The sequence below is a fragment of the Raphanus sativus genome, chromosome 2 (assembly GCF_000801105.2).
Source record: "Raphanus sativus cultivar WK10039 chromosome 2, ASM80110v3, whole genome shotgun sequence".
Taxonomy (NCBI): domain Eukaryota; kingdom Viridiplantae; phylum Streptophyta; class Magnoliopsida; order Brassicales; family Brassicaceae; genus Raphanus; species Raphanus sativus.
Window position 1 is genome coordinate 39607802 of NC_079512.1, and position 13346 is coordinate 39621147.

The 13346-nt window shown below is 33.0% G+C and overlaps 2 protein-coding genes across 2 annotated transcripts; one reads left to right on the forward strand and one right to left on the reverse strand.

Moving 5' to 3' along the window:
• The first annotated feature begins 326 nt into the window (after nucleotides 1-326).
• LOC130508373 (cyclin-D3-1-like) lies at nucleotides 327-2306 on the forward strand. Its single transcript, XM_057003850.1, has 4 exons — nucleotides 327-1120; nucleotides 1211-1412; nucleotides 1500-1630; nucleotides 1722-2306. The coding sequence occupies exons 1-4, from the start codon at nucleotides 641-643 to the stop codon at nucleotides 2016-2018; spliced, it is 1110 nt and encodes a 369-aa protein (XP_056859830.1). The 5' UTR covers nucleotides 327-640; the 3' UTR covers nucleotides 2019-2306.
• A 7996-nt stretch (nucleotides 2307-10302) lies between these two features.
• Nucleotides 10303-11985, reverse strand: LOC130507851 (putative F-box/LRR-repeat protein At5g54820). Its single transcript, XM_057002511.1, has 3 exons — nucleotides 11464-11985; nucleotides 10852-11025; nucleotides 10303-10747 (listed from the first exon to the last, which is right to left on the reverse strand). Exons 1-3 carry the CDS (start codon nucleotides 11983-11985, stop codon nucleotides 10454-10456), a joined length of 990 nt encoding a protein of 329 aa, XP_056858491.1. The 3' UTR covers nucleotides 10303-10453.
• Between the last annotated feature and the right edge of the window lie 1361 nt (nucleotides 11986-13346).

The following is a 13346-nucleotide window of genomic DNA, read 5'->3' on the forward strand; positions in this document are numbered from 1 at the left end:
GCCAAATAATTACCTTAAACTCCCTCTTGTTCCCAGCAGCTAATCATCGCACTAGTAATACTAATTGAATTGGTCAATGTCTATCTACATACGTTGTTGACAATCGGCAAAAAGGGTTTTTAGAATTTGGTTAATTACCCGACAGATTCTACTGCACTTTGGTTTCTCGATCTCTACTCCACTGAGTAAAAGTAGGTAAAGTGGAAAAAACAGAAAAATAAATTATCAAAAAATAACGAGAATAGAAAAAGAAACGACACATTTAATGCTCAGAAAATAAACAAATAATAAAATTGCGCGAGTGGAAAAGACAAACGTGAAAACCAACTCGCGTTCTCCTCACTCATAAATCAATCTCCCTTCTTCTCACTCTCCTTCCCACTTCTCCAGCTTTTCTTCTCTCTATCTCTCTCTAGCCTCTCTTTCGTAGCTTGCTACAGCTAAACCCTGCACGCCTCCGTAGAGTGGTGATAGACGGGGGACAGGAAGATGAGCCTCTCTCCGATATATTTTCTCCCTATCACCTTATCTTCTTCTGTGTAATGCCCTGAGCCACCACCAACAACTAAAAGAGAAAAACCAAACGATACAGAAGATAAAGAGAAGATCTTTCTTCCTCATTCTTGAGTCTATCCTAACAATGGCGATACCAAAGGAGGAAGAAAGTAGAGAAGAACAGATTCTTCTTGATGCTCTCTACTGCGAAGAAGAGAAATGGGAAGACGAAGAAGATGAAGTTGAAGAAAACTCTTCCTTTTCTTCTTCTTCTTCTTCTGGTTCTACTTCTCCATTGGTTCTTCTGCAGCAAGATTTGTTCTGGGAAGATGAAGATCTGGTCACACTCTTCACCAAAGAAGAAGAACAAGGACTCAGCTGTGTCAATGATGTTTATCTCGCCACGGATCGAAAAGAAGCCGTGGGTTGGATTCTGAGAGTTAACTCTCGTTATGGGTTCTCTACTTTGGCAGCTGTCTTAGCCATAACTTATCTCGACAAGTTCATCTGTAGCTACAGCTTACAGAGAGACAAACCCTGGATGCTTCAGCTCGTTTCTGTTGCTTGCCTCTCTCTAGCTGCCAAAGTCGAAGAAACCCATGTCCCTCTTCTTCTAGACTTTCAAGTAAATGATGACACTTGCCATCATCTCCCTTAAAGTTTCGCTCTTTTGTCCTCGTCTTCTCAGTTTCTCTGTTTTTTTTTTGTTTTGTAGGTGGAGGAGACAAAGTATGTGTTTGAGGCAAAAACCATACAAAGAATGGAGCTGCTGATTCTGTCTACTCTCCAATGGAAGATGCATCTCATTACTCCACTTTCGTTTCTAGACCACGTCATCAGAAGACTGGGGCTTAAGAACAATGCTCACTGGGATTTCCTCAACAGCTGCCACCGTCTCATCCTCTCTGTAATCTCCGGTTCGTAAAACGACAAAACTACAAACCCCATTTCGTTTTATCAGCTTCTGAAATCTGAGTTATCTCACATTCTCGTGCTTTTGTCAGATTCAAGATTTGTCGGCTACCTCCCATCAGTTGTTGCCGCAGCTACCATGATGCGAATTATAGAGCAAGTTGAGCCCTTTGACCCTCTCTCATACCAAACCAAACTCCTCGGTGTCCTTAACATAACAAAGGTCAGCTTCTTAATAACCATTCAACTAGTAGAAACTCTGTTTGCTCTGTTTCACTTAGGCATTTTAACGAACAGCTTTCGTGCATTCACAGGAAAAGGTGAAACCTTGCTACGAACTCATCCTCCAATTACCATTGAACCGCATCGGTTTACAGATCGAAACCCAATCTTCCCGGAAACGCAAGAGTGGCGGCGATTCACCGAGCTGCGTGATCGATTCAAACCCTTTCAATAGCGACGAAAGCTCGAATGATTCGTGGTGGTCAGCGAGTTCGTGCGATCCACCATCTTCTTCGCAGCCTCCGTTGAAGAAGATGAGAGTGGATCAAGAGACGCAGAAGGAGAAACCAGTTTTGCATCTTCCATGGGCAATCGTAGCCACTCCGTGATTCGGAGCTCGTGTTCTGTTCTTACGGGTTTTTGCGTTTAGTATTATTATTACAAGTCCTTAAAATTTTAGAACAATCTTTGTATTAAGTGGAACGTTGCATGTACGAAATGTCGGGAATACCCTTACTTTGCTCTGTCATGTGTGAAGGGTATTCATGACATTTGACTGCATGGGATGTGATGCAGAGTATAGAAATAATACTAGTATTTTGCGTAAATTTTGAGGCTTTTGCAATCTTTGTGCCTCAATCTCCGGTGTTATTAATATTAAATGTGTTTTAAGTTAATTAGGAACAAATAATTCTTTAAACTCAGCCATTTATTTCAGTACAGTTTTTAGTCCAGAAGGTGCATAATACAAGTTATATAAACGAGATGTCAAAATCTTAAATATGAATGTTTATCATGGAATGCGATTGTTGTGTTTATGATTGAAAACGAAGGATTTATCGGTTTTAGGCTTTGACTTGGTGAGAAGAGCCAGGTATTGCTTTTTTGGGTGAGTCTTTAAATATTATCGCTTTCGTACATGAAATAATAATAATTTCAAAATTGAGAAGAGATAACAAAATTTGAGAAAAGCTACACAATAATTGTATGTTTTCTTTGGAATGTAAATATAACATCAGATGACAAGAAAAGAAAACGCAACACAATAATTGCTTTAGATTTTCTTGCTAAAATGTCTTCTCAAATTGAAATCTGCTCTACGTGCACGAGGCGCGCGTATCAACTAACCCAAACATATTAACCATGTTAAGGTAAATTCTTATATATGACACAACGAATTGCTTGCCCAAACAAAAAAAAAAAGATAAAACGAATTGCTTATACATATTATGATACTTCATTTGTATCACTCAATTTTTATTTATTTATGTTTATCAAGTTTCGTCAAGCTCTATGTAGTGAAATCTTCTCTACTACTTTTCACTTTTTCATTTCCAATTTTATTTTTATTTTATCTTTGAACTTTTTCAATAAAAACGAGTATTAATTCTCTACTTTATTCACGTGTGGCACGGATTTTCTCCTTTCTCTTTTTTTTTTAAAATTAATTTCATTGTCAAAAAGAGAGAAAAATCTTTAATTAGTGTATGTCGTTTCTTAATGCTCAGCCACTCGTCATCAAAAACATATCAACTCCTATCGTTTATGTTATGCTATGATACGTAGACGTTTAAATATTGTTTTGAGCAAAAGATACACGGTACACCCATATAGATTACGTATCGATGACGATACTAAACTTAATGAAAGGCGAGAATTCATGTGTCATTTTATGTATGTGCAAAGCGGGAGATTTTCAAAATGGGAGACCAAAAAAGTCTGTGGTAATTGTCTTCTATATAAATTTTAAAAATAATTAAATTGTTGTGGAGAATGTGTGTTTCTGTCTTTTTTTTTGTCTCTTCCATTGGTCTTCTGCTCTTTAAGGTAAGCCATCAATATCATTGTACCATACGCATCTCGTGAACCATATAATGACTTGCCATAAATTATCTTTTTCTGAAATAAAAAATAATACGAATAGAAGTGAAGTTACGTTATTTGTAATTTTCTTTATGTTTTTATATATACATGCAAGCATTCTTCTCGATTGAATAATTCTCTCCCTCCTTAGCTCCTTCCAATCAAATATATGTGTGAATCTGTTCTTCATCAGCTTCTAATTTTGTATCTTTTATTAGTAGGTAGTTACTGAAAACGATGCTTTTATTGAAGAAAATGGTCGAGTTACTTGTATCGTATCGGTTTGTTTGAAAATGAAATGGTAAATAATGGGGGGAAAGGAAAACAGCTTGCACCCAACATGGAGAAAAGGGCAAAGAGGTCAATGTGTCCCCACACAACAATAATTCTAGAACAATATTGTCATTCTCTAGGGCTTTGTGACCTTTTATATGTCAAATGTTTCTTCTTTTGACCTTAGTTTATTCCTTTTTTTTTTTTTTTTTTTTTTGATTAACCAGGTGGTTGACCCCTTCGGGACCCACCCACCTAGGTCCGGCGCCAGCCTGTGTCTGTACCGTTTAAGGCCCTGGACACGCCTCTCCTCCCTGCGAGTCGAACTCGGGTTGCCCCTCAGTGACCGAAGCCTGGGGTGTACCACTGGACTACGAGGTCCGGGTTATATTCCTTTTTACTTCCGTTCTTCCTTTTCCTTTTATTGTATTTACAAGTGAAAGAGAACGTGGTTGTATCATTTGTATGGTCGAAGTGGCATACGGGGGATGTTCCAATAAGGCAATAACAAAGTTGTTACAGAACTGCATATGATTAACATTCCTTTGTCAAAAGTTTCGGATTAATTAAGTATTTAGATAAATCATAAGAAGAATGAAGTCAAGTGGGAGAAGGATTTTTAGTCGAGTAGTCCTTGATCTTAACTCTTAAGTGCAGTTTACATAGACCATGTGCATAACTTTAACGTCCAATGCTGTTACTATTTGCATATTGTGAGAGTCATTATTATAGACTAATGATTTCAATCGCAAGACCATAAATTGATAAGATAATATAAACTTCTCTGCTATATATATTGTTAGATTCAAACTTGAAGCAATACGGAAAAACAATTTTATTGGTTTGCCACATGCAATCATCGACTGATGAAGTGTAAGCTATTCAAATAATTTCGACGCTTACGCATATAAAGAACCCACGTCGTTTTGAGATATGTTAGAAGAAGTCATTACGAGTGCGTTGAGTTACTCTCCGTTTTGACCATTTGATTGAATTGATACTATCATAACTATTTTTACTTTACAACAATATAATAAGTGTGCAGAAGTATTTACTAGTCAAGGTTTGTTGACAAAGATCACATGCATTGAAAAATGAGGATATGATTAGCTTCGGAACAAGGAAGTGGGATGAAAAGGGCAGCAGAGAACAAAATACAAAAAGTGACAAGAGCGCATTCAAAAACTTTAGTCTTTGAATCTGCTGACAGCTGCAAAGTCCATGATGGTTAAAACAAAGTAATCATTGGTGCAATGCCGTAAGTAAAACAAAAAAAAGGTTATATTGATGCAATGAAAATAAACAAATTATATTCTCATATGAACATATCATATATATACGTATATGTATGCACTTTTGAATTACCTCAACAGTCAATATATGGGATTAGAATTGGGGTTTTAATAATATTAATGCATTAACCTATGTATTTAGTGACATTCAAAATTACTTTTAAAATAATATTTTTATCGAAAGCGACATTCAAAATTACTTAGTGGCGTCATCACATGGTGTAATTTTTAATGTAGCGTACGTCATTCCATAATTTACAATAAAATACAAACCAAACGCATTTGATTTTCATAAATTTACATGCAAATTAAACAACACAAAATATTCAACGAAAATAAATAGATTCTATACATATTTTAATGGAATATATAAATTGGGAAAATCCGATCTCGTATCCTCTTGATTTTCAATATTAGCGACATCATGTCCCCACAAAGATACTGTCCATAATCTCTACATGAGATGAAAATAGTAGAAAATAAAACCGAACGGTCAATTTATTTGGTAAACTATAAAACAGTGTTGTATTAATTGCCGGATAAATAAATCAAAAGATGCATCGCTCAATTTTATAGGTGTAACACGTGACGTGAACATATATTAAAATTTGCTAAACTTCGATACCATACCTTTTCCTCAACCAGAGCCGTGCTTACCACTATACAAGAAAGGCAACAGCCTCAGGCCTCCACATTTTTCATCAAAATTTAGGGCTCCATGTTTTCAAAACACTATAGTAATTCATGAGTGTATACATATATTTATACGGAGCTCGATTGTTTATATATTTTTGTTCTTTCATTTTAGTTTGATTCTTCTTAATAGATTCATTTCTAATAGACGTATCTAGTGTATTTACAATTTTAATTATTTATATTATTATTATTTATTTGTGAAAAAACCATATTTTTGAAAATTAGCCTTAGGCCGCCAAATGTGTAGGCACGGCACTGTCCTCAACCAGAACCGTGCTTACCACTATACAAGAAAGGCAACAGCCTCAGGCCTCCACATTTTTCATCAAAATTTAGGGCCCCATGTTTTCAAAACACTATAGTAATTCATGAGTGTATACATATATTTATACGGAGCTCGATTGTTTATATATTTTTGTTCTTTCATTTTAGTTTGATTCTTCTTAATAGATTCATTTCTAATAGACGTATCTAGTATATTTACAATTTTAATTATTTATATTATTATTATTTATTTGTGAAAAAACCATGTTTTTGAAAATTAGCCTTAGACCGCCAAATGTGTAGGCACGGCACTGTTCTCAACCGGAACACACAAAAACTTCCGAGCAGTCCGAGCTGAACTATACAGATTTTGGCTATAAGTTTCTAGCTTAGTCAAAGTCTACATATATTAGAAAGCTAAAATAAATCAGCCGACTCTGTAGAATAAATAAATTAATATTAAGATGCATCACTAGAAATAAATGGGATGAATGTGTGTGCTCTAATGATTAGTAATTAATTGAGAAATTATGGCAATAATGATATCAAAATTAAAAAAATGTAAAATAAAGATCATAAACTAAGTAGGACCGTTGACAAAAAAAAATTAAGTAGGACCAAACGAATATGAAAATGAAAATGAGGTGTGTGAGCAGCGATTTCAGAACCTGTCGCTATGGCCCCTCCTCTCCTTCAGACTGCAGGTCCCAAACCCTTGTTCTATTTCGTGATTCACATTATTATATGCTTTATCTCCATATTTCTTATGCATACATGCATATCAGACACATATTTATTATCTATGACGATATACAAGTTGCCTAACATATCGGTATGTATATAAGTTTGAGCTTGTTGTTTAGACCAGTTTAAATCAAGATATGATGCCCTAGTGAATTTACATTTAATTCTAATTAAATTAACGACCTTATACTTGGTAAAAAAAAATTAATGACCTTATTGAGAGCAAAAAATGTCTAGATTTTTTTTATTAATCAGGAGGTGATCCAAAGGTTTTCTAGGTCCAAAACTAATCTTCCTGAGTCCGACGGTAACTCACGTATTCTTGCGATTTAACGTTAGTTCCGGTGGCCAACGAAATCGAAACCAAAGTAGAAGCTCCAGCCAGAACTCCTTTACCACTAAGCTAAAACAATTAAAATGTCTAGATTTTTGTCTACAGTCAACTAATGTTCATGATGTTATGTCTTCTATTTATAAAAAAGAACAAAATCAGTGTCTTATAGTATATATGAGATTTTTTTAACGAGAAGAAGTCCATATATATTTTTAAAAAAATATATAGTTAGCTATCAAATGGGGTTTGAATTATTTTATTTATCGAAAGAGAAATGTTCAACGAAATATTTGCTTATATAACCAACCCAATGTTTCAACTGGTATCCAATGTGGTATTTGTGTATTCATATCATTTAATAGTGGTCACGATCTCATATATGAATCCAAATCCAGTCTCACGTTTTCTGAATGAAACAACAAGAAACATACAAATTTTCTTTTTTGGAAACTAAGAAACATACAAAACTTTCCTCAGACGAATTCCTCTTTTATTTTCTTGCAAGATCTTATCGATTGGAGCTACAAACCAGTTTCTGTTTGACCATATAATATTTCGAACGTAGCTAGTTGCAGTCAATATGATAAATTAATTTCATATACATTCTCAAGAAAATTGTTCTGATCAGTTCACTCTAATTAAATGCAGTTTTTTAGACCAATCGTACGATCAGCCGATAAAGCATATTATAGAAAAATATACTTACTTCCTCTGCGTTATTTTAAGAGGTGTTTAAACTTTTTACACCAAGATTAAAAACACAAAATTTTATGTATTTTATCTCGATTATATAAAATAACATTAAATTAAATTAATTCAACCAGTAAAAAAAAACAGTATTTTATAATTGATCACAATTTTCAAACTACATTAAATTTTATCTAAAACCAAAAGAACATCACTTATTTTGAAAACAAAATTGAAATCCTTAAATACCATTTATAGTGATACGGAGAAAGTTTGTTATCATCCACTAAACAGCATTAAGATTAGTCAGTGTGAATTAAACCTAGATGACGGTATTACATTATTTATACTTAGGTAATGAAACAGATTTAATTCATATAAACAATATGTTAGCTTCTACATTAAGCATATATATTTTAGAAATAAAATGATCGGATATATCAGATCGATCCCTATGCATGCCGAGTTATGTTGTTACTTAGGTTTTCTTTTATAAACGACACAGTTTGTTTCCTTTTATCATAATTTTTTCCTTTTATCATATTATATATAACAAAGACTTATTTCGGATGTTGAATACTATGTATTGAGATTTTGGTCTTCATATTGTCGTATTAGACTAAAGGTAATCATCATATGGTACAAATATCAGAGAAGAAAGATGAAACTCACGAGATATGTATTTTATGTTGTCCAAATCCGTGGACAAACGATTCACTATGGCTCAGAATCTTATGTTTCCTATGCTCAAAATTTACTTTTGTTTTTGGTTGGTTCATTAAAAAAAAGAGATGAATGTAGGTATAATGTATATTATGGACTGGTTGTTGATTCGTACGTACGTATTACTTGAAACTTGAACAAGTAAATGTCGGGATTTTGACAGAGGAAGCGAATGAGCAAAACTATGCTAACATATTCAATAAAGTTAGAGCTTCCTTTCACTTTTTTCCTTCATGTGTTGTAAGATTTCAACTTCTTGTTTACCTAACATCGCAACCCTTGTCCTTGGAATATTTATTGAATTTTACCTTTCCTTTTTATTACTATTTATTATTATTTAGAAACCGAAAAGTGAAGCATAATGTCCTAAGAATTGTAAAAATGTACCTTTAAAACTATTAAAAATGTATCTTTAAAACTTTTTGATACATTTATAAACAGTTACATGTATAAATTAATCTTGCATTTAATTGACAAAATATTTTTTTTTTGCTAAACTAATTGAAAATATGCAAACGCAACCTAAACATAAACCTAAACCTTAGCCTTACCTAAAAGATGAAAATGGTTATCTGAATTATCTACAAACATTTAGACTCTGACAACCAATTAAATTGTAGTATAAAAGGGAAGAATGTTGGACCAAAAATATTGTTAAATGATTTTAAAGTTGTTTTTCGAGAGACAACTATACTATATTAAGCACATATAATGATTGATGTTGAAAAAATCGATATGTTTGTAGGTGGTCCGTGGTTGTCGGTAGAGATTTATGCTCCTATACTTTATGATTAGTATTATTCTTAAACAGGAATTGAGTGTCTCTAATTCAAACTAAAATGATTATAGCTGCTTAAAATAGTATCGTTTCAAATACAGTGTATGTTTTTGAACAGATAAATGTTAGATGGTTATATTCAATCCGACTGGTCCCACTAGAATCAAACTTAACATGTTTGCAGGGTTTAATCAAAGCTTGCATCTACGAAAATAGAAACAATATCGAGTCAAAACTCGAATATACTTACACAAACTCTACAAATTGATTGAGTTAGTGTGAGTATTGGGAGGATCATTAAATGATTCTACCAAGATGTGAGTAAGAAATTAGTCGCAATGGGGAATTCGAGATCAGTTCGAAGTGTTACCGAAACAATACAAAATAAATAAAAGGAAAGCAAGGGATAGCTTTTCCATAATATTCTTTTAAATAAGACAAAGACATAGTAACGAAAATGTATTAAATTTTAAAATTAGTTTATTTAACTAATGAAATGGGTTTGAATGTCTCATCAGTCATCACTACAAAAGGATGTCTTGTTCTTTAGATTTTGGGGGTATCTTCTCTCTCCCGCTACCACTTTTTAAGATCGACCCATCACCTCTTATCTTCTCTCAATAGTGTCAATACTATTTACCTTTACCCCTTTTCCATATTTTATAAAAATAAGTAAATAACTCTTTTTATTTTGTGGAAAATAGATGGCATTCACTAGCATGTCCCTTGTGGCCTTGTTAAGCCATTCATCTCTTGCTACCAAATTTTATACTACATCATCGACCTCACTTTTCAGGCTTTGAAACCAAGCCCATTTAGGCAATGGCACTAAGTGAGTCAATCGCCTAAAATCATGGTTTAAAGAGTGGAGCGACATGGTTTTAGATGGTGTGTCTTCACAGCAAAATGGAGCTACATGGTTCTACATTTTCCTTGACAAAATAATATGGAACGGCAGCTACGCAAGGAGAAAGTTTCCAAGGCAATGAAAAAGACAAGAAATATTAATGTTCTTAAAATTAAACCAAACCAAACCAAACAAGTACAACAAATAAACCTCAAACTAAGCAAACAAGGGGAACATCCACCCTTAATATTTAATTAAGAAGATATAACTAGCAAATATCAAGTTCCAGTTTCCACTCGAAGATCTAGAAAATGCTTCATTGATCAAGCATTGTGTAGAGTAACTCGCACATGCCTAGAACATTTCTTCACAATCTGCTGCATCTCCTCGGCTGCAGCCAGTACCAACATCCTTTTATCATCGTTCAGTCCCTTAGCCTCATAAAGGTCAAGCTGTTCCATCACACGTCCGGTTCGGATCAGGTACTGCAACACATGTAACTCGTTCGACTTGCTACGAAAGTTTTTTACTTTCACAACCTTAAGTGTCCTTTCCAAACACTCATAGGTTTTGTTGTTGAGCCAAAACGTTTTTGGATCTATTGGCGGCGAACGTCTCTGCAACCTCTAATTAAAATAAAGCGTTTGAACAAATAAAATGACCTTTATAGGCTATATCTGTATTGCAATATTGTATATAATTAAACAAAGAACGAACTTACCACGATAGGCCCAGTAGTATCCGTATCGAACGTGAGAGATTCCAGTTCCGGACAGCTATTGAGAAATATAGTCATTCCAGCGAACTCATGTGGGTACATATGTGTCTTAATCACTAAATGTTGTGTTTTCATCGGTTCGTGCAATTCCATAAGATCGTCACAGTCTTGGATCATCTTCCTCCCAAAAAAACAAATGATAAGTAGAACCAAGGTAATATTACTGATCTAATCTAGTGGAGCGAAATTTAGATTTACAACATTTTCATTGTTACTAGTTCTTCATTAGAGAACCATTACTACTTTACCTAGAATAATTCAAAATTTTCATAGAAGCCTAAACTATTTGAAGTTATAGTGAATGTCACACTATGTTTTTTCTAAACACTTTCGTTCAAGATTCTTTCACAGTTCAAACTTTCAACTCGTGAAGCATCTCACTGTTAATAGTTTTTCTAGGGTTACAATAAAGTCCTACGTTACAACAAAACAAAAAAAAATCTATAATATAGATACTATGGATTTTTTTTTGATAAATGATACTATGGATCTTAAAACATTAAAAGGGGGAAAGTTCAAAAAAAAAAAAACATTAAAAGGGGTGAAACTACATACCTCAAGAAGAAATGGGCAGATCGTCAAGTTCCTAACATATATAAGATTGAAAAAAAGACGAGTGATATCCAATATATTGTTTTGAAATTTCACGAGCATTATTATATGTATAGCACCAGGTTCTCTCGAATTAGGGCTTGACAAATCAAGAACTAGATTTTTGGTTTGTTTGGAGGCAGCAAACTCGATTAAAGATATAATATCTGCCTCGAAACCCACTGGTTCAGGTAGACAAAGTTCAAAATTTTCGATGGTTTTACCAGTAAACCTCGAGATCCATTCATGCATAACGCCCGCAAACAAAGCTCTCTCAGACTTCTTGGTCTCTATATCGACCACAGATTGGTTGATGAATTCAGACTCTTTGAATACGAGGTTTGTTGTTTCACGACAAAGATTCCTCCATCGCTTAGCAAGAACACTCGTTTGTACAGATTGTTTGAAAGGCAAGAAAGAGATGATTAGAACCAAAAGGCAATCAGGTAAGTTCGACAAAAGGTCTGGTTTTGTTCTTGAAACCATGATGGATATGTGAGGATTTAGAAAAGAATGAAAAACCGAGATTCACAGTTGAAGATGGTTTTCTATGAATAAGCCAATCATCTTAACACTAGAGATTTATATGGTTTTCTACATCTTTGGCTTGTGATGATAGTGTAAACACTCTTACCTTTATTTTACCTTTTTCTTATTAACTATTGTCTTTGGGTTTTTAAAATAGATATTTTACGCTAATAATTATTTAGTTATATTTTAAGCATAATAATAAGAGCAAACACATTTTATCTACCACAGACCAAAATAATTACAAGATGTTTTTTTTTTAAAAAAAAAATGGTACAAGGACTAATTTATATCAGAACATATCTAATTACACATGTCAAATGATAATACAATGTATATTATAGTCAATATATAGAAAAAACCATTTATTTGTTTTGTGGAAGTATATATATATATACTCAATATCTATATTTTCTCTATCTGTTAGCAAATAACTAATCAAGAAACAAATACATATTTTGACAAATATATAGTCAATATATATTTTATTTATATCTTTATTTGTTGGCAAAACCATTTATAGTCAATATATGTTTTCTTAACTTAACAAAGAAAATCTTGCTTAACATATTTTTCTTTATTTGTTGTACTTGAACAGCTGGAATAACTAATCTAGAAACAAGTGAATGGACATGGAAACACTTAAACAAATCAAGTATTTGACAAAACAAATAACCATTTAAAGTATAAAAAGATTTACTATATCATATATATGTATGATAAAAATAGAATATGTATTATTCTATAAAACATTGGAGTAAAATTTGTATATTGGATAAAAAACATCCCAAGCCCAAGAATAAAAATTAGTATTATAGCTCTGTTCGTTTAATAAACGCCGATCTAACATTAGAGACTGAAATTTAAAGAAAGAAAGAAAGAACTTAATAAAATGTGAAAAAAGAATAGATGCGCATCCATATTTTTCAATGGCACAGAAGATTAAAAAAAAAAGATAAAACAGTGATGCTAGTTATTTCAGCGGCATAAATATTACCTGATTCCATCAATTATTCTAACATATGTTTCTCTTTTTTCCTTCACAGTGATCAGAATAGAAAAAAATATAAACAAATTTCAGTCACTAGTGTTGATGATCGCACCTTTTTTTTATTTTAGGTTTGATTTAACATGTATTATAGTTGAGTTACATTTTTTTGAGTTAGACCCTTTGTAAAATTGCTAACTCAAAACTTAAACCAATAAAAGTTGAGTTACAAAATTAATTGGGTCTCTATCTAACAAAAAAAAAATGAGTTTTCAAAACTGACTTATGTAAAGTACGGTTAGTTATTAGTTTATTACGTTCGTAGTTTTCA

Bases quoted from the DNA above. Each gene is read 5' to 3' on its own strand.
- LOC130508373 (XM_057003850.1), top strand. From the start codon at position 641: ATGGCGATACCAAAGGAGGAAGAAAGTAGAGAAGAACAGATTCTTCTT. The intron at 1,121-1,210 runs GTAAATGATGAC...TTTGTTTTGTAG, and splicing joins CTCTTCTTCTAGACTTTCAA to GTGGAGGAGACAAAGTATGT. The intron at 1,413-1,499 runs GTTCGTAAAACG...TGCTTTTGTCAG, and splicing joins CATCCTCTCTGTAATCTCCG to ATTCAAGATTTGTCGGCTAC.
- LOC130507851 (XM_057002511.1), bottom strand. From the start codon at position 11,985: ATGGTTTCAAGAACAAAACCAGACCTTTTGTCGAACTTACCTGATTGC. The intron at 11,026-11,463 runs GTATGTAGTTTC...TTTGGGAGGAAG, and splicing joins TCTGCCCATTTCTTCTTGAG to ATGATCCAAGACTGTGACGA. The intron at 10,748-10,851 runs GTAAGTTCGTTC...TAGAGGTTGCAG, and splicing joins ATACTACTGGGCCTATCGTG to AGACGTTCGCCGCCAATAGA.